The sequence below is a fragment of the Elephantulus edwardii genome, unplaced genomic scaffold (genome assembly GCF_000299155.1).
Source record: "Elephantulus edwardii isolate Elephantulus edwardi_28Jun2011 unplaced genomic scaffold, EleEdw1.0 scaffold00116, whole genome shotgun sequence".
Lineage (NCBI taxonomy): Eukaryota > Metazoa > Chordata > Mammalia > Macroscelidea > Macroscelididae > Elephantulus > Elephantulus edwardii.
The window spans coordinates 6,235,168-6,257,244 of NW_006399866.1; the positions used below are offsets into that span (position 1 = coordinate 6,235,168).

General features: G+C 38.7%; 1 protein-coding gene and 1 pseudogene across 1 annotated transcript; one reads left to right on the top strand and one right to left on the bottom strand.

The window, feature by feature from the left end:
- Positions 1-7,392: 7,392 nt before the first annotated feature.
- Positions 7,393-8,913, bottom strand: ZBTB34 (zinc finger and BTB domain containing 34). The gene has a single exon (XM_006892546.1). The coding sequence runs from the start codon at positions 8,905-8,907 to the stop codon at positions 7,393-7,395; it is 1,515 nt and encodes a 504-aa protein (XP_006892608.1). The 5' UTR covers positions 8,908-8,913.
- Positions 8,914-10,307: 1,394 nt separating this feature from the next.
- Positions 10,308-11,631, top strand: LOC102871916 (annotated as a pseudogene).
- Positions 11,632-22,077: the final 10,446 nt, after the last annotated feature.

Here is a 22,077-nt window from a genome sequence, read left to right on the forward strand (position 1 = left end):
ACAATAACAATATGAACTAATATTTGTAAAGAAAATGGGAAAAAAATCTAGAATTACTACTAATCTTATTTAGAAAATTACAAAACAATTAATTTTTTAAAAATTTATCAACATTTGTTAAGCCTTTTACAAAGTGACAAAATATTAACCTAGCACACTTTTCTATCCCTTGTTTTCGGGTATGTATTTTTCTTTTTTTTTTTTTTAATTTTGTTTTCGAGGGTTTTCTTTACCTACTTCTGCTACTGATTTTTACCTTACATTCTAGACGTCAAAAGTTGTCATGAAAATATCCTCAAATATAGGAAGATAACATCACACAGATTTATGAAAAGAACAATAAATTCCTCTTCCCTTCATCTCAACACCCCTGTTCAGCATGAAGCAGTCAGACTTCAGACACCAATCCTCAAACAATGAACCCACAATTCAAAGGAAACAATCTAATCATGGGGTGTGGGTAGCCAGGAACTGAACCAGAAGATTTTTTCCTAAAAAAAGCAAACTTTCATTGACTATAGTTCCAATAGATGTAAGGCAGACATGTAAAAATGGGAGAGATAATAAGTTGGAATTAATAAGGAAGGTCAGTATTATTAAAACAAATAGTAAAACTATAATAATTGACCTTCTGAAGTTCCAAATGGAAAAACCATGTAACATTTCCTTGAGCTTCTGAATGCAGTTTCTATTTCTTAAAAATCTTACATATTAAGGACTTTTCCCTGAAGGGAAGTGCTAATTCCCAGAATTAGCATTGTAGTCCTCACTCATATGTAAACTCTCCTCCAACTTCTCTGTTCAAAATATGGAAATTGTGCTTTCAACATAAACACTTTGGGGCTAAGAACTAGCAAAGCTCCTAGAGGCAGAACCAACCCAGAGCAAAGCCTCAGAAAGATTTTCATAGGCAGATTGCCCTTCCTTCTCTTTCTATGTACATGCAATCTTTCACATGTTATTATTGAAAACCATTTCTGAAATTTAAGGTATTATAAAATATTCACCAATAAGTACTACTATCATTCAGTCCTCACATTTACTACATCTACTCTTAACTTATCCAGAGGATTTCTGCAGGATTAAAAAGTATTTCCCCTTTAAATGCTCTCACATCTAACATAAAGTTCAAAATCTATTTGTTCTCCTTCCTTGTTAATATTTATGTCATTTTTGCACCACCAAAAACGTGGTAAAAATACAATGCATTGCAAATGAAATACACTTATAAACAGTGATATAAGAAAGGACACGGTTCTATACAAAATACAATGAAGACCTTACATGACTGGGTGATGGCCCTACCCTGCGTGTCCTTTCATAGAACCGTGGTAATAGTCTTTTGACATTAAAACCTACTTTTGAGTCGACTTCATGTTCTAATGACATCCAATGGACTTCAGGGCTGTTAAGTCTTTACAGGCAGATTGTCCATTCTCCCATAAAGAGGCTGGTAGATTCAAACTGCCAATCTTTCAGTTAGCAGACCCATTTGCTATGCACCATCAACAGTAGGAGGGAGCTCTGGTAGCCTAGTGATAAGAAGCTGCATTGCAATCCCAAGTGGTTCAAACCCACCAGCTGCTTTATAAGAAAAGGATGGGCATTCTCCTGTGCAATTCACTGCCTCTGAAGAAAACCTGTTAGCAGGTCAGCTTTGAGTGGGTTCTGACTCAACAGTACACAACATTAACACTAGGGTTCCTTTGACATTCTAAAGGACATAAACATCCATAAATCCAGGCAGATTCAGTCAATAATTTTATAATGAGAAGAAACCAAAGTAAAACTGTATCAAGGACTCTGTAAAAGCCAGCTCTCGCCATGGCCTTTTGTGAGCCGTATGGTCTCAATCTGTACAACCATCTACCCTTACCATTCCTGCGTCAGATGGTGCTCCCACTGCCAGGATTGAAACCTATTTGGATATTCTTCTGACCCTGCTGCTGAACACTGATTTGAGTTTTGATAGTGAATACTCACTTTTCTAGTCTCAGGGCATATGCAAATTGAGTAAGGTTGAAGGGTTAACTGGCTGAGAGACAGGAGGAAGCCTCTGGGGGCAGAAGAAAGCATGAACAATTCCAAGTTTTATGGTGGTTGTTGCTGTAAGGTACATTGGAGAGAGTCTAAGGGGCATATTTTGCTAGGAAAATGGAGAAAGGAATCTCCAGCAACACATTCTGGGGAAGCCAGAGTGTCAACCAAGAGCCCTTGACAATCCAGTCATTGCCACACGAGAAAGGTCAGAAACACACCTGCTCTTTCTCATTCTTTTCATGTAATCGTGGCATAAAAACTCCTTAAGAAATTCTTACCTTTCAAAAACAGTGGTTACAAAAAAAAACAATAAAACACAAACAGTGGTTACAGAAACTGTGGCGTGGCAGATGTTCATGAGGGTCAGTGGAACTCAAGAGAACAGGAGGGGCAAATAGAGAAGGAGACCATTTGCTCTAGCAGCATTTTTATTTACAAACAGCAATTTCCATTGACTTTATTTATACCATAAAAAAAGCCATTTACAAGCAAGAAACAAAGATTCATCAGAACAAAATTAAGCAGCACTGAAATATTCATGTCACAAATCCAAAACAAAATGAATACAAGAGTAAAATATCATTTGAATAAATAGTCTTAAAGTCATGCTATAAAATAATCCTTAATGGCAAGTTACTAGTTGATATAGCATCCGCTTAGCTAGCTTCATTTACTTCATATGGTGATGAAGTGTGGAGTTGTGAGGTTACCAGTTTATATTGCAAGATAATGACACTGTGTTAAGTCATTCAAATTGCTCAACCATTTATAACGGAAAAATGTTAGCCCTACTAATATAAGTGGTGAGAGATGGTTTTCACATTAGAAAAATGGTCATTCTCAAACAAACTAGGTAAGTTCACCTCTTACTGTAGTCAGGGCAGCAACCAGAGGCTTGGGCAGCAAGTCCAAAGGTTGAATTCACAGCATACTTGTCACTGAGGGGCAGCAAGAGGTTTGTTTACTCAATCTGCTACAAGGAGTGCCAAGTAAGGCTTACTCCAGGACTTGATCAAGAACTAAAATAGCCCTGTCTATGCCAGATCCAAAGAAGGAACCAGAAAAAACAGGTTCTCTCCGGGGCTGAGAAATCAAGCACTGGGCAGAAACAGTGGAAACACTCTGGCACTTACTGAAAAAGATGTTCGTGACATTTGACAACCATTACAAATCTGGAACAATGTGAATGACTTTTCTGAACCTGCAGTTCAGTTGCACTGAGTATTATGAAATCTATGATTTATGAACTAAATAGTTTCATATAAAGAATTTACACAATTCCCCAATACTTTCATATATAAAATTTAATAAATAACCCTGACCAGTCTAGAAGCACCATTCAAGGGGCATGTGCCCTTGGAAAATAGGTTAGGTGTTGCATATTTGAGTCCCTTTCAGTGGAGGCTTCACAGAAAACCATTATAGATTTTAATAATAATGACAACATTTCTTAAAAAAAAATCACAGTAACTAATATAAAAAGCTGTTAAAATAAAATACACTGATCTCTTCAGAGTAAAGCTCATTCACATGGATGGTTTTCCTCCCAGCCCTTGCTTTGTGTTCCTGCAAGTTCTTCCTAAAATCTAGTGTGTAAAAAAAAATCCACACATTTGCAGGCTTATGGTTTGGGCCAGGGAAAAACAAAGACTTGGTTATGATGCTATTATTAGAAAAGACATCTACTCATGCTCTGGAAGAATATTTTTAAAAACAAAACAAAACAACCCTATCAATTCCATTCCTACAGTATATTCTGCTTAACAGTGAGCCGACAGTATCCTTTCTGCTGTTTGGAAAAAAAAACAAAAAAACAAAACACAACAACAAAGCAGAGCCAATTGGGAGGCTTTCCAATGACAGAAAAATTAACTTGTCAGATACTGTATTTACAAATATAATTTCTAAATGTATTTACAGCTGTAATAGAAATGAGAGCATAGAGAACCGATTAGAACAAAATTAACTGCTTAAATCCCACAAACATTAGTAAAAGTATAAAATTCTTTGTTTTCACAGTTTGTAATAACAGGTTAAACAACTTTAGAAAAGGACACTGTCACTGTCTTCACATTGTCTATGTACTGAAAAAGGTAGCTCAAGAAGAGACTCAATTATGAACAAACCTGTATGAATTCAGGATATATTTTACTGTAAAAGATTTCTTCACATATCACTTTATCTTAACTGTTTTCTGCATCTGATATAATTGAAATAGCTAACCTAAAACTGTACAGAAATAGGGACTTTGCTTTCCAAAAGAGTTGCTCTAAGGAGTTACACAGCGTACTTCATCTGTAGAGACATGAAGTGAACTTCAAGGAGAGAATGTTTCTGTTGTGTGGTCATTTTAATCCTCCTGGCACATGCTCATGTGACAAGGCACAATTAAATTGCTGCTGCCCGGTCTGAATGGAGATAAACGTTCACAGCCATGCATACTGGGAAGCATGGCAGTCAGAATGCTCAGAGAGGCCACAGAGCTCTGTGCTGGTCTACACACTGCCTCCCTAGAAGCCCTGCGGAACTTTACAGTACTGTGTTATGGCTTGAGAATTCATTCTTAACACTGCTAGCAGTGGGAAGGGTAAAGTATTAGCAACATGAATGGGAGCAAGAGAAACTTGCAAAATGTGGAATCATGATTATTAGAGAGAAATGCAATCAATTTTCTGCCCCTTTAACAGTCCCATTACAATGTTTGAACCTGAACTGTACAATCAAAGCAATGTTTATTTTTGTCAGAGACAATTTTGGATAAGTCACTCTTTGGTAAACTCAAACCAGTTAAACAAATTTACAAATACAAAGAACTCCATGTTAATAAAGTTAAGACTGACACAATGACAAGAACCAGGACATTCAAGGTGCTTGCCCCAAGTGCCCTCCCCTCTTAATTTGTCTCATCACCAATTGCTCTGGAGACCTCTCAGAAGACCCCAAGCCTGAGTGAAAAGGAGGTTCCTTCCCTGAGCCTGACCTCTTACATCCTTGGATTTGGGAATTTCTTGTCATAAACTAAATTTATATCAAAACACAGTAATTTTTTTGCATTCTTTTAAAATGAAACAAAATAAAAAATCAAACTTTGTTAAGTAAAAAGAACTCACAAACATTTACCTGAAACCCCAGAACATATTTAAAGTGGGTAAACACTTGGGGTCCAGTCTCCCCTTGAGGCACACAGCTTGAGCAAGTGCTTCAGGGAGAGAACAATCCCCTTACTTAGGCAGTTTAACGAGGAAAAAGGCATACTAACTATATACCCGATTTAGCAAAAGCCGCTCCTCTGGAGCAGCGGGAGTTAGAGTGTAATCTGTCCGTAGTAAGTAAAGTAGTAACACTGATGTGTAGTGCAGCAGTTCACACGTGAGCAGGTCCTGTGTGCTAAAGAGATGCTACTGCACAGCTACCACCCCCTGGGGTCTATTACACACAAAGGGCTTGAATGATTTTTTTCCCTAAAACCAAAATATTCCCCAAACCAATAACCCCCCCCTTTCTTTTTTTCATTTTAAAGAGCCAAAAAAGCATGGGAAACCAGCAAACATCTATTTTTTTTATTATTCCTTTAAATTAAAGCCTATGAGGTTGGTCTTTTCATGATTTAATTTTCCTATTTCTGATGGTTTTCCTGTACTCCTATGACAAAATGCTGGTTTTGAGTTTTCAAAGCCAGAAGTTTTCAAGCAGTTTAGAGCGCTGACATACCAATGGCAGCCTGCAGCAAACTCAATTACTCACAAAAATTACTCTTTGCCAGAGTATACAGTACAAAACAATCTTGTAAAGTCTGTTTTGCATACTAGAAGCCCACATGTGAGCAAAATATAGAACTGATGATATTTCCTAAATACTACTAAAATATTATTCAAAAAGGACTCAGGTAAGGTTTTATACAGTACTGTGTTTGCCAGCACATGCTTTTGAGGTCTCTTTTCAAGCTATGAACTCAGGAGAGAAAAAAAAAATTGTAATTCACTATTACCATTAGATTTCACATTTTCTACACTATACTGACCTAAAAGATACTGAACATAAAAAATAGCACCACGTGACCAAAAAATGGTGATACACAAAGACTTGGTGACACACCAGAGTATCTTAGAGGGTTTTTTCACTGTTGGTTTCTTTAAGCAGAAAACACTGAGAGTGGGGGAGCCCCTGAGGCTCTCATTAGCACACATAATTCTAAGATATATTGCTTGCAATTCCCATAGAGTATATCTTTACAAAAAGTACAAATTCCAAGTTCTGCAGTTTCCCTGGGAACTGCACGTAGAAAAAGTTGCTGTGCACCTGAACTGGCTGTTTGAAAAGAGAAAGAAAAATACAACACTGCTTGGAGAATCTGCAGACAGAACTACAAATTCCTTTCCTTTAGTGCGAGTACTAGTACTCATTGTAGAGTGATTAGATTTAGTTACCTGGTATGTATGTTTCTACAGTACGGAATGAAGGTAGATTCATAGGCCAGTAAAAACAACCACTGCTCCTTTGGGGTTGGCTAATATAACACTACAATATGTAAAAAAAATCAGCACCACAGGTCATCCAGCTCATCCACTGGACAACTAACAAAAATGCCAAACTTGTTTCCAACTAGAGTAGCATATATGGCATTTGGTTTATGTATTTGTTACAAAGCAGAGCTAGGAGATTGTGATTTGCTTTGCTTGCTTTTGGACACAATGATTAATATATGTGAAAACAATTAACATTCTTTTGTAAGGGAAATAAAGGGGCAAAACTCTTAATGTATTAGGTAGGGATGAGACAGAGTCAAAAGCCCTGTTCACATTGTATTTAAATTATATATTCCTCTTACATTCACCTCAACTAGAATAAAATCAAATTTTAGAATGTATATATACTATATATATAATAATCACTTTATTATATATATATATATAAATTGTCTAACTACCCCTACACATAATTTTAAATTAGAAAAGGTTACCCATTTGTTTCAGCTGACAGTATCCTAGTCTCTCCTGGTAGAAATGCATGGTGCCAGCATACACGAAGAGACTGATTGTAAGCCTCTTGGCAGAGAAAGTAGGGTCAACTAATTGGCATAGCGAAAGCCCTGGCAGAGTTTGGATTAAACAGTTCAGCCAGAGAGGAATACTGTCAGGCCATGTTTTCCCTGGATATGTTGCCCTTCATGCTTTGAGCTCCTTGGAGGAGGGACGGTGGGGAAAGGATCAACACAATGATCCAGAAACCTTAGAAAAATTGCCAAGGGACCGAGAGATTTCCAGATGGTTAAGAAAATCAAAGATTACAACAAAGCAAATCACAAATATGCATTGATTAATGTGCTTTGTTTGGGTGCACTTCTTTACCATCTTAATCAGGAGTATCAGATACTGTGTGAATTTCCATCCGGGAATCTAGGGCCATCTCTGAGGCCGATGCGTCGTTTTCCAGTTTCTGTTCCACATACACATCTGTTCCCTCTGGGGACTCTATGCGACTCCTGACTTCAGCGACACCTGGGTGGTTTTTCCGCAGGTGTTGGTTGAGGGTACCCTGGAATGGAAAGCACTTCCCACAAATCTCACAGCGGAATGGTTTATCATCAGTATGGCCCCGGATGTGGTACTCCAGTTGGTCCTTCCGTGTGTACTTCTTTCCACAGAACTTGCACACAAAGGGGGTGATTCCCATGTGCAGTCGCATGTGCCTGTCAAGGCTTCCTTTCTGGTTGAAGGACTTTCCACAGTAAATACAGATCAACCGCTCATTGTATGGGTACCAGTGTCCTCGTGCACTCCTCTCCCGGGGGCTGCTCTCATATCCGGGGTTATTCACCAAAGCTTCGCTGTCAGACCCTTGCACCAAACTCTGCAGATCACTGTGCAGATGGACAGACATTGCCCGTTTCTGGCGGGCTCGCCCTCCTCGGAAGCAGCTTAGCATGGACCTGGAAGGGCTGGAATTATTCAAGCTTCCAAATGCTTCTGACACACTAGCTGGTTGTGAGGCTGCCTGGGAGTAGGAATACGCATGCTGCAGCACAGAGCCATAGGAGCCCACATTCACAGCCACAACTTGTTCCCCATCAACCATTTCGGTGTGGTACCCATCATCACCCAGGGAGGAGCTGTCGGAACAGCTGGGCCGGTCAGACTTCTCCATCTTCACTTTGACCTCAGTGATCTGGCTCTCCCTCACCAGCAGGTCTCCTTGCTCATGGTCCCCCTCTATTTGAATCTCATACTCAGAAACGCTCCCACTGCTCCCTCGGTCTGAGTGCCCTTCCTCCTGTAAGCGGCTGCGCAGAGCTTTGCTGGGGGTTGTCTCCATCCGCAGGTCATTGCTTGTGGTGGGCTGCCGCACCTGCGAGCAGTACGGAGGGGAGATCTCAACCGGGTTGGCGAAGAAGCTGCTCTCTTTAACTCCATTCCGACTCTCGGGGTTCTCCTCAGCACCAACTGTAACAGCGTCAACCTCTCCAACAGTGATTTTTGAATGGATGCTCTCTAGGATCTGCGTGCACTTGTCAATGACACACTGCATCTGAAGAAAGCTAGCTGCGGTTAGAAAGCTGACAACATCCTTCAGCTGCAAGGACATTCTTCCAGTGTAACAAAATGATAGTAACTGTTCAAATACATTGGGGTTTTTTATCACTGATATTGACAAGCCACTCATGGTACTTAATGCGGAATGGTCCCGGAAATAAGGGGAGCTGGCAGCAAGGACTGCTTTGTGGGCTCGGAACGGCTGACCCTGAATGTGGACAATGATGTCACATAGTTTCCCTTGCAAGCGTAGTTCGTTTAGCTGGCTCAGAACGGTGCTGCTGTACTCGGGCACATCAAACTGAATAAAACTGCTGCTGTCCATTTCTACTGACATGAAGCGTAATCTGCAGAGAGAGAGAGTTTTCACAATTCACCATTAACGCCTCACTAAGTGCAAGTGGCATAAATACAAGCTTGCAAAAATAGTAACACCACCATCGTAGCTATTATACTTCCTAAAGTTGACTTGAGAATTCTTCCTCTTGCTTACCAATATTAATTAGTCTTCCACGTCTTAGAGTTATTATCTACAGTCAAATGGCCAAACTATCAATTAGCCTAAGTGCTATAGTCAACCAACATTCATCTTAATAAAAATAAAAACATTTTACTCTTAATAGGGCCATTTCAGCCATTTTAGGAGAGAAAAAAATTTATTTTACCCATTTTTGAGTATTTAAAGTACTTTTTAAAAAAATATGTGAATTCATCTAAAGAATGTGTTGCCTTAATTTTTATTTTGAATTGATAATTTTAACATCTTGGATATAATATGTGTCAACTCTTATCTAGTATTGGTTTTCCCCCTTCAGTTTCACCCACTTTTACACCTTCTTTGGGTTGGTAATTTATAAAGCAATGGTCAGTCTCTTCCAATGAGGAATTCTCTTTAGGCAGTAAAATGCATAACAGGTTCATAAAAAGTAAACTGTCAGTGCTACTCACAGCGACAACATGCCCATGTCAGTTTCCCTTCATACCCAGAATTGTTACACCCCCACACACACCTCACAAATATGTAGTTCAGACTGTATTCTGTAACCAAAACGTAACCAGCTTGGATTTTGCTTGTTTATTTATTTTAATAATTTTAGTGAGCATTTACAGAGATTTTGGATTTCCACTCATTCATTGCTGCAATTCTCTTCCCGCCCATTCCCCCTCCCCCCCCCCCCCCAGTTACCAGCTTGGATTTTAAGATTACATTTTAAGTTTTAAAAAAAAATCAATATAAATTCAACTGTCACCTGAACAAATCATGGCATCGAAGAGAAGATAAAATAAAATCAAACAATTCAGAAATGAGAAAACTCAAATCAAAACTGGAGCAAGGACTCAGGTATGAGGTTGACTTACACCTTAAACATACTACAGAATGTAGAAAAGCACTTTTCCATTGTGATAAAGTAAATACAATAAAATACTAGTAACTGTACAGGCTCTTAATAAAGGGAATATGAATTTTTCCGTAAAACTCTCAATTGTTCCGTATCGTTTGATATATTTCATAATGAAATGTTAGGGTTTTGAAAAACAAAAAACTAAGCACAGAAAGTCAGTGCCGAGCCCCCTCCCTCAGCTAGTGGAGTGAACGGACGAGACAGGAGGAGGACGCGCCTGGCAAAGCACTGCTGACGCCATTACCCCTTTTTCCCTGGCGCACCGATCTCAGCATTAGCCGGTGTTCCGCTCCTTCGCTGTCAATAGATTGGTGTGTCTGCTTAGCACAAGAAAATGGAAACTAAACAGCCAGAGGAAACCTTCCCCAATACGGAAACAAATGGTGAGTTTGGTAAATGCCCTGCAGAAGATATGGAAGAGGAGCAAGCATTTAAAAGATCGAGAAACACTGATGAAATGGTTGAGCCTCGTATTCTGCTTCAAAGCAAGAATGCTGGGGCAGTGATTGGGAAAGGAGGCAAGAATATTAAGGTTCTTCGTACAGACTACAATGCCAGTGTTTCAGTCGCAGATAGCAGTGGCCCCGAGCACATATTGAGTTATCAGTGCTGATATTGAAACAATTGGAGAGATTCTGAAGAAAATCATCCCTATCTTAGAGGAGTACCAACACTATAAAGGAAGTGACTTTGACTGCGAGTTGAGACTGTTGATTCATCAGAGTCTGGCAGGAGGAATGATTGGGGTCAAAGGTGCTAAAATCAAAGAACTTCCAGAGAACACTCAGACAACTATCAAGCTTTTCAAGGAATGCTGTCCTCGTTCCACTGACCGAGTTGTACTTATTGGAGGAAAGCCTGATAGGGTTGTAGAATGCATAAAGATCATACTTGATCTTATATCTGAGTCTCCCATCAAAGGATGAGCGCAGCCTTACGATCCCAATTGCTATGATGAAACCTATGATTATGGTGGTTTTACAATGATTTTGATGACCGCCGTGGGCGACCTGTGGGATTTCCAATGAGAGGAAGAGGTGGTTTTGACAGAATGCCTCCTGGTCGGGGTGGGTGTCCCGTGCCTCCATCTAGAAGAGACTATGATGACATGAGCCCTCGTCGAGGACCACCACCACTGCCTCCTGGACGAGGTGGCAGGGGTGGTAGCAGAGCTCGGAATCTCCCTCTTCACCCCCCCCCCACCACCACCAAGAAGAGGGGACTTAATGGCTTATGACAGAAGAGGGAGACCTGGAGACCGTTATGATGGCATGGTTGGTTTCAGTGCTGATGAAACTTGGGATTCTGCAATAGATACATGGAGCCCATCAGAATGGCAAATGGCTTATGAACCACAGGGTGGCTCTGGATATAATTATTCCTATGCAGGGGGTCAAGGCTCATATGGTGATCTTGGTGGACCTATTATTACTACACAAGTAACTATTCCCAAAGATTTGGCTGGATCTATTATTGGCAAAGGTGGTCAGCGGATTAAGCAGATCTGTCATGAATCTGGAGCTTCAATCAAAATTGATGAGCAGTTGGAAGGGTCTGAAGATCGTAACATTACTATAACAGGAACACAGGACCAGATACAGAATGCACAGTATTTGCTGCAGAACAGTGTAAAGCAGTATCCTGGAAAGTTTTTCTAAGACTAGTGAAGAACTGAAGGAGTCCTGCATCTTTTTTTTTTATCTGCTTCTGTTTAAAAAGCTAACATTCCTCTGCTTCATAGGTGTTCTGCATTTGAGGTGTAGTGAAATCTTTGCTGTTCACCAGATGTAATGTTTTAGTTCTTTACAAACAGGGGGTGGGGGGAAGGGTGTGCAAAAACTAACACTGAAATTTTGAAACAGAAAAAAAAAAAGAAAGAAAATAAGTCAGTGCCATGCATGCCCATGTTTATTACAATTCTGTTCACAATAGCAAGAACTTGGAAACAATCCAAATGTCCATCAACAAGCAAATGGATAGAGAAGCTGTGGTATATTCACACAATGGAAAACTATGCTGCATTGAAAAACAAGGAACTCATGCAATATTATTCAAAATGGGTGACTCTGGAGAACATTATGCTAAGTGAAGTATCTCAGTCACAAAAGGACAAATACTGCATGGTGCCACTGTTGTAAAACAGGACTGACATCAGGGTTGGGGAGAGACTGAGAAAGATGGGTTCAATAATGTATACTGCATTGAAATAGATGAGGGAGAAAGCTGTTTAAAAGGGATATGTGATCAGGTATTTTTGTCACGATAGGAGTCTAGAGCGAAGGCTACATGGTGGAGTGGACCTGGGAGAGGGTTTGTAAAACTGAAAGAATTTGTCTTTTACTTTCTCAAGAGGGTAGTGTATTTGTCTTTTACTTTCTCAAGAGGGTAGTGTACTAGGGAGGAGGGTTGGGAGGGGAGAAAAGTTCAACAATGAATGAATGGAAATCCAAAGTCTCTGTACATTTTTATTGAAATTAATAATAAATTTAAATTTTAAAAAGGGGGGAAGGCCCTCAAAAGTTTATCAATAAATAATAAAGAGCAGAGAAAATGAAACCACTCTGAAAGTTAGAAAAGAAGTAATCCATTAAATCAAAGAAAGCAAGAGAATACAGAAAACCAGCACATATTCACAGAATTTTTTTTTAAATATCCAAGACAAGATACAGCATGCAATGAAAGCTAAGAAAACGATCAATCAGTTAGTATGAGAAGATCGCTTCAGGCTTTGTTTTAAGAAAAAAACATTTTCATTAAAGAAGAATATTGTGTCCCTGTTTATCCTAGATTTACTTAAAAATCAACTTGAAATCTGCACAAAAACGATATATTTTTAGAATTACACAAACTGACAGAATTGAATAAAAAAACAAAAAAAAAAATCCCACAAGGCATTAATGATCTTTAGGCTGTGCACACTGTTACAGATACATGTAAAAAATCATGTAAAGCATGTTTTAACTGATATCAGAAGAAAAAAAGCATTAAAAAACTGTCAACCTCACTTAAGATTTTAACAGCTGAAATAATTTACTACAAAACATAATGTACTAAAATGATAATAGTTTATGATCAAATAAGTCTACTTCATAAATTTAATGAAATTTACATGCTAAGAAACATAAATATGATTCATAATTATAAGTATAATCATTAAGTCACAAAGAAAATTCATACAACCAAATCAATATTATGTCAATATTTAACTTAAGTTAAATATTTAACTTAAGTTAAATATCCTTTCAGCATATGATAAAATTCTCAGTAAGCCAGGAGAATAATTTTTTAAAAAATATTTTTTTTATTTTATTATTGTGTGTGTGTGTGTGTGCGTGTGTGTGTGTGTGTGTACTGTCAAATTGGATCTGACTAGTACAGGAGGAAATTGTCCCTCCTTCTCCAGTGGAGCATCCGGTGGATTTGAACCTCACACCTCTGGAATTGCAGTGCCAGGAGAATATTTTTCAATGCAGTAAAAAAAAAAGAAAGAAAATCATCTTTAAAAAAGAAATATTCTGTCTGCATTTCCAAAAACATATTCATCTGAATACACGGCCTAAATATTTCCATATCGTTGGGATTAAAGAAAACATTTTGGCCTAAAAACTCATCTGAAAAGTTCGGCAGAAAAGAATTGTTTAAGTTATCCATTTCCAAACTCATTTACCCAAGGAACTCATATGCTGGTAAGTTCCTTAGTAAAGGTATTCCCATCAATACCTAGGTCAATATAAGGTTGCTTTTCATTACTCTTTTTGGTTTACATTATTCTGGAAATAAAGCAATGAGACAAGAGAAACACTTCCAGGTAAGATGGCAGATTAGGCAGAAAGGAGCCCATAGCCTTCTTCAATCAAAATTCCAGAAAACAAACATAGCTTAACATGGAATGTAACCCTGAGTCAAAAGAAAAGAAAGCAAAGTACTTCAATCATCACCTGAAGCAAAAAACTGAATGAAAACACTAAGTGGACTGTCAAAGCATAATTCTAAACCACCTGAGAAAGCCATTTTGAACTAGAGTCTGGCCAGGTCTGGAACTGAGAACTTAAGCAGCATCCAGAACGGCAGCTGACCACAAAAAAAGGTACACTTTCCCCCATTTGTCCTTAGGGATTAGAGAGGGACTCTCCCACACCCATCCCAATCCCCATCTACCAGGTGGACAACAGTGTCCTTGACCTGGTATGATGTGACCTGAGGCCATGTGCATCACAAGCATGAGCACTAGTCCAGAGAGAAGCCCTTCAGGAAGTCTGTGAACTGTGCCACGCCTGGCATGCACCCAGCCCCGCAACTAGTGGGGCAACTACTTCTATCTGATGGGGTCCTGATTGGGCACCATTGCACATACTTCAGTCAGTGCTGCCAGTCACAACTGGAGTGGTGTACCCTCCTTGGAGAGCACCATCCTCAGGCCTCTCTGGTCAGAGTGGCTCTATCTTCATGACAACCATCTCTACCTGGGTACCCTGCCTCCACCCAGAGCTGACAAGTAGGCTCCTATGAGGCCAGCAGAAACTCCATCCCAGGCTGGATGCTCTGCTCCTCAGACCCCCTAAACCAGAAGAGGTGGTGTCCTTCGCCCAACATACATGTTAAGTACTCTGTCACCTATCAAACAAGTAGAAACTCTAACCTGCCTAAAGCCCCCTAACTCCAAACCTCTGTGGGACTGACAAACTGTCCCAGACCAGACATCTGGCCACCATGAACACATAGTGACAAAAGCACCAATCAGGTGGCCAGTCCACTCTCTCAACAGTCCCTCCCTTCTCCTCACTTGCATTTTCTCTCCTATTGCTTTTTAGCTCGCTGCTTGTTTTGCTTATGTTCTCTGTTGTTGTTGTGATTTTTTTTGGGGGGTGGGTTTTTTCCCATTTCTTTTTTTTTTAATTGTTGTGTACCATCGAACTGCATCAGACTGGTACAGGAAGAGTCTGCCACTCCTTCTCCAGCGGAGCATCTGGTGGATTTGAACCATGCACCTTTGGAATTGCAGTGCAGCTTCTTGCCACTAGAGCTCCCTATGTTTTTCCAATTTCTTTCATCTCCTCCTCTCTAGCTTTTCCCCCTTCCCTTGCCAGACTTCTCTCTTTCCTTCCCATCCACCTGTTTCCTCTTTTTTTGCCTTTCTATCGTGATTTATCTTCCTTTGGGACCCCCTCTCAGTTTTTATTTTTATACGTTTTCACATTGTCCAGTCTTGTTTTTAGGGTGTTTTTTTGTTTCCCTGTTTCTCTCATCTGGCAACAGTCAACAAAAGTATCCAGGCACACAAGGTTACAGTAAATGATCAGTTCCTGCTGCTCCACATGATGGAAGACTGCAACCAACACTAGCCAAAGAGTCAGCCCTCAACTGCTGTATACACACACACAGGAACACTCGCTTGCTCACTCTGCTTCCCTCCTATCAGACTGATCAGAAGACAAGAAATAGCAAGAAGTAACAAATTAACAAGTGGTGAAACACTTGTACAGCTTAATTAGATATATTAAAACAAAATAATACAAAGAGAAGAACATCACCATGTGTCAACTTTAAACCACTCAAAAAAAATTACAAGAGGACACAAAAAGTGGCCCAAAATGGGGGGGGGGGGGGGGGAACCCAACGGAAAAACCATTCAGAGAAAAAACCTATTGGAACTTCCTGGTAAGGAATTTAAAAGAATAATAATTAAATATCTTCTATGGTTTGAGAAAAACTTTTCTTCCTCCTTTGTGTTTTCAAATTTGAGGGCTCAGTCTTGAAGAAAAAATATAGAAAAACAGAATTTTTTTAACCTGCAAGACCAAGTAGATAAATGGAAAATTAGATGTACTACAATACCATCAAACTGAAATTCAGAATATTAAGACTAAAATTTCATAAACAGATTACATACTGGAAGCACAAAAGAGCAGAACTGAAGAAATAAGCATGGGTTTAGAGGAACGATCAAAAAAAGGGAAAGAAAATTTTTTAAAGCACAAGAATTATGTGGGACAATGTCAAGAGGGATAACTTGCCTGTGATTGGAATATTGGAATTCCAGAATAAGGGGGGGGGGGGGAGGCCCACAGAGAAAACTGCTGAAGATGTACAGGAAGAAAATTTGCTAAACATTACAAAAAGTAAGAAAATAAACATACAAGATGCTGAGTGAATCTCAAACAGAAAAGACACCACAAGAAAACCAACCACCAAGACAGAGTATAATCTAATTACTCAAAAGAAAAAGACAAAGAAAGAATCCTTAAAGCAGCTCAGGGAAAATAAGAGTACCTAAAAAGGTCAGCCAATAAGGTTAAGCTCCAATTTGTCAGCAGAAACGATGCAGATAAGAAGGCAATGAACAGGATATAAAAAATCCTGAAAGAAAATTTTTAAAAAAATTGCTATCTGAGAATTTTCTGCCCAGTAAAACTGTCCCTCAAACATGACAGTGAAAACGGGATAGTTCCAGATAAACACTAACTCGGGTAATTACTGAAAATTAGACCAAGCTTAAAAGAAATCCTAAAGGGAGTTCTTTGGACTAAGAGTGAACAATGTCAGATAACAATCTCAAATTTACACGCATGGCAATAAATGCAGAAATTGATCCAGACACAGAAATAAACAGAGTAACACATCTAAGACTAAAAACAGAAAGTAGGAGGGATCAACCCACAAATGTAGATGACAACTACAAAGCAAAAAGAGGGAATAAGAAATATAGTTATAGAACCTCTAAATGGAGAAATCAAGCAGATTTCAAGATCAAATGAGAAAATACTCATCCACAGGGTGACCTCTAAGAAAAACAGGTAAGATGAATGGGGCGCTTCCCAGTCCACAGTGATGCGACTACAGTGCAGACCCACAGAGTGAGAGAACTGAGTCTCTGGGCTGGAGACTCCTGACAAAAGCTGTGGAACATGTGCCTGAGCAAGGCTGGAGCTGAGAGGCAAAACAGCCAGAGAGGCCTGACTGCAGAATAGCTAAGAGGCTATTCTGGCTAAGGAACTTCATCTTAAATCATACATGATCCTGAATTAGAACTTGTGATTCCCCAATGAACCCTGTAACCCTAAGTATAATAAAGTTCAATGTAGTTACTACAATGGCTGCTGAACCTAGCAGTAGAAGAGAGGGCTGTGGAATAAACAGCTGGTAGCAGAATTGGTAAAAAGGTTGAAGGGTTGGATATATGTCTGATCTCACAGCAATCAGCCTTGGGCTGCTGAAGCTAGTAATGATTTTCTCTTCCCTCTTCTGAAGTTAGGTATTAGATAATCCACATCATGGTTTGGTTGGGTTTTTTTAACAGCAATAGAAACTATAAAATGCTAAGTAGGATAAATAAGAAATATTTCGGCAAACAGATGCTTCCCTGGATGCGCTGACGAGATTATGCAAAGAAATATGGAGGACAAATACCTAGCCAAGTGATTTAGAAGAGATCTATATTCCCATTCCAAAAAAACGGTGACCCAACAGACTGGAAATTATTGAATAATATCACACACAAGCAAGATCCTGCTGAATATTATCCAGAAACAACCAGAACAGTACATTGACAGAGAATTACCAGAATGACAAGCTGGGTTTAGAAGAGGTTGTAGCTAAAAGAGACATTATTGCCAATATCAGATGGATCTCGGCAGAAAGCAGAGTACCAGAGGAATGTCTGTATTTCATTGACTATGCAGAGGCATTTGACTATGTGTATCACAACAAATTGTGGCTAACCTTGAGGAGAATAGGAATCCCAGAACATTTCATCACACTTATGTGAAACCTGTAATTGGACCAGGAAGCAGTCCTCAGAACAGAGCAAGGAAACACTGTATGGTTCAAAATCCTTAGGAAAGGAGTACATCAGGGATGCATCCTGTCTCCACACCTTTTCAATCTATATGGAGAACAGATCATTCAGAAAGCTGGGCTTTATGAGGAGGAATGTGGCATCAGCATTGGAGGAAGATTCATAAACCTACATTATGCAGACCACACAATCTTGCTTGCTGAAACTGAGAAAGACCTGAAGTGCTTGCTCCAGAAGATCAAGAACTGTAGTCTTCAATATGGGCTGAAGTTCAACATGAAGAAGACAAAGACTCTTACCAACTGGCAGCATCATGATAGATGGGGAAAAGACAGACTGTAAAGAGGTTCAGCTTGCTTGGCTCCACAATCAACATTCTTGGAACCAACAGTCAGAAAATCAACAGACAAACTGCACTGGGAAAGTCAGCTGTGAGTCAAGAGTGCTGAAGAGCAGTGATATCAGTCTGGAGACTAAGGTATGCCTGATACAGGCCATGGTCTTTGTAATTGTTTGCTATGCATCAGAGAGCTGGACAATAACCAAGGATGATAGAAGGAGCAATGCCTTTGAGTTGTTGTGCTGGAAAATAGTTCTGAACAAATCAGGGACTGCCAGGAGAACAAACAGGTCTGTCCTTGGAGAGGGTGAAATCAAACCGCTCCTTGGAGGCTGTCTCACATACTTTGGGCACATGGCCAAAGAGACCAGTCCTTGGAGAGGGATATTATGCTTGGAAGAGTGGAGGGGCAATGCAGGACAGGAAGACCCAGGATGAGATGGATTGATTCAGTGACTGGAGAAATGGGATTAGTTATGTAGGAGACAATGTGGTTGGTTCAGGATAGGGCGGGATTCAGATCTAATGTACATAGGATTGCTATGAGCTATTGGTGACTCAATGGCTCATAACAACAACACAAGAAAGTGATCAGTAGTAAACTCCATAAGGACAAAATAGGTATAAAATGAAGAAATGGATCATGCTTCTGACAGAATCAGTATTCTCAAGATGAATACTCACCCAAAGAAATAACTATAATGCAGCTCAATGGAATGTTTTCCTAGAAAATTGACAAAATTATTTTTAAAATCCATCTTAAACATTGCTGTTCAATTGAAATATAATGTGAGCCATATGTATAATTTTGTGTTTTACATGGGTTACATTTTTAAAAGTTAAAAAACTCTCATCCAATAAAATACATATTTTATTTAACCTAATATATCTAAAACATCATTTCAAAGTGTAATCAATTTAAATGTTACTGAGATGTTTTACATTCCTTTTAATACTAACCCTCATTTTGAAATCTGGTATGTATTTCACACTTACTGAACATTTCAATTTAGATAACCACATTTTAAATATTTAATAGCACTGTGTGTTTGTTGTTATTAGTTGTCAGAAAGTCGATTCTGACTCATAGTAAATCAAAATGTGTACAGAGTAGAACTGTACTACAGGATGCCTTTTAGAAGCAGATTGCCCAGCTTGACCTCTGAGGGCCTCCAAGTGTATTTAAACAGGCAGCCTTTTGATAGCAGTGCTGTACTTAACCTGCACCACCCACAGGCCAACAGAACATGTAACTAGCAGCTACCCTATTGGGCAGTACAGCTCTATAAGAATAAATGCAGATGGAAATTTCAGAAAAAGAAAAATTTAGTCATGTGTGTTAGGTTATATTTATTTCACCAAGTATATAATGTCTTCTGTCAGGCACTTGGGATCCAGGTTTATTATTAGTCCATCCTTCTAAGTCATGATAAGAACTAGGAACTATTTTATAATGGTAACTGTGCTCAGAGAAGAGCAACTTGAACAAATGACATTTCAGGTGAAACTGAACAAATGAGTAAAGGTGAGGTGGATGTGTATCTGTCTCAAGAAGGGGAGAGGGATGCTGCAGAGGAACTTTTCAGACAGAAGAAATCAGAGATAAAGAATCTGTCAGGAGAGTGGGTTGGAAGGACTATTGTATGGTTGCAAAGTAGCACAAGAAAAGTAGAGGACCTACGAGGTTAAAAAACAGTCAGAAAACAGACTAAAATAGACCTTACAAGCTACTGTAAATCAATGAAAAGAGAAAATTGTTTAAATAGATGCTATCGGAACAGTATGACTAAACGTTAATAAAGTTAGAACCTTCCTCATTACCATACCTAAAAATAACTAAGGAAGGCATTTCTTTTTTTTTTTTAAGTATTTTTTTTTATTTTATTTCATTATTTTTGTGTGAGTGTACCGTCAAATCAGATCTGACTGGTACAGGAGGAGAGTGTCCCTCCTTCCCCTGCAGAGCATCTGGCGGATTCGAACCGTGCGCCTCTGCGATTGTAGTTGCAGCTCCTTGCCACTAGGCCACCAGAGCTCCCCCAGGAAGGCATTTCTAAGTGCACAAAAACAGATAACACAAGAAAACCAGAGATGAGTACAGAAGTAAAAACTTCTATATTCTATACATCTGAAAAACATCTTTTGGCTCAAAAAAAAAGGCAAATTATGAAAAAATGCTACACTTTAAGGCAGAAAAATAGCAAACTTTCTTTTTAAAATATAAATCCAAATATAACAATTTACAAATCAGCCAAGAATATAAACAGAATCCTAAATAAAGATTTAAAAACTGACTTTAAGCATAGAAGAAATATTTAGCAACTTCATCAATATACAAAGAAATTAAAAACAAACACAAGACACAATTCTTTTTTAAATTAGAAAAAGACTGAAAAATACAATCCATCTGGCAATGTGAAGAAGCAGTACTCTCAGACATTACTGTCAAAAGTATTCAAGTACAGGCAAGCTCTGGTGGCCTAGTGGCAAGAAGCTGCACTGCAATCCCAGAGATGTGAGGTTCGAATCCACCAGATGCTCTGCTGAAGGACGGACAATCTCCTCCTGTACCAGTTAGATCTGATTTGATGGTACACACATTTAAAAAAAAAAGTATACAAGTACAAAAAAAAGTGTACAAGTACACAGCAGCATAACCTTTCTGGTTGGTAAATGTAACAAAACTATGTATCTCAACTCAGTTGGTAAATGTAACAAAAACTATGTATTTATCTCAACTCAGCTGTTCCATATCCAAAAAAACCCAAAAACTTCATGGATAACAGTACAAGAATTTATCCAAAAGTATATTCAATTTCAACAGTAAACATAATTATTTAATAATAATACACCTATATATTGAAATACTATGCCATTAACGAAAATGAAGTCAAAGAAGATGACAAAGTTTGCTCCAAAAATGTATGTCTCCTGAGGGGAGGAACTGTTATTTGTCATAATAACTGGCTCCCAGATTACTGCCTGGCATATGGCAGGCACTTAAAAATTCTTACAAAAAAAAATTACTTGCTGACTCTAAATGAGCATGAACATTATTTTTTAAATGATGGAAATGATCTAAAACTGGATTGTGGTGATGGTTACACATAACTCTAAGTTTATTAAAAGTCACTGAATTTTATATTTAAAATATGTGAATTTTGTGAATAACACTGTTCTCAATAAAGTTGTTTTAAAATACCTGGTTACAATAAAATATAAACTAGGATATTTCTAAAAAGCATATGTGTCTTTATAGATTAGATATGGAGAATTCTGAACTATATAAAAATATGTATGCTATATATGTGTAAGACTAAAGATAGTCTTTACTTTCTTTGTACTTTAACTTTCAAAATTTCTATACTAAACCTTGGGGTTGAGGGGAGACTGAGAAAGATGAGATAAATAATGCATACTGCATTGAAACAGATGAGGGAGAAAACTGTTTAAAAGGGATATGTGATTAGGTATTATTGTCATGACAGGAGTCCAGAACAAAGGCTGCAGAGCAGAGTGGACCTGGGGGGAGGGATTGTAAAACAATGAAATAATGTTTCTTTTACTTTTCAAAGAGAAGAGTGTACTGGGGGAAGGGGGGGAGCAGGGAGAAAAATGCAACAATGAATGAATAGAAATCCAAAGTTTCTGTAAATTTTCATTAAAATTAATAATCAAAAAAGAAAGCGAAGAGGAGTTCAAGCATTTATTGAAGACTAACTATCAAAGTTACAGCCTTCAATATGGATCTCATCAACATCTTAACATCAAGAAAACAGAAATCTTCATAACTGAACCAACAGGCAGCATCATGATGAAGTAAAGACTGGAGCTGTCAGCAGTTTCATTTTACTTGGCTTCACAATCAACATCGAGAAACAGCCACCAAAAAAATCAAAAGATGTGTTACATTAGGCAAATCTACTGTCAAGGACCTCTTCAAAGTAATAAAGAACAAGGATGTCAGTT

Bases quoted from the DNA above. Each gene is read 5' to 3' on its own strand.
- ZBTB34 (XM_006892546.1), bottom strand. From the start codon at position 8,907: ATGTCAGTAGAAATGGACAGCAGCAGTTTTATTCAGTTTGATGTGCCC.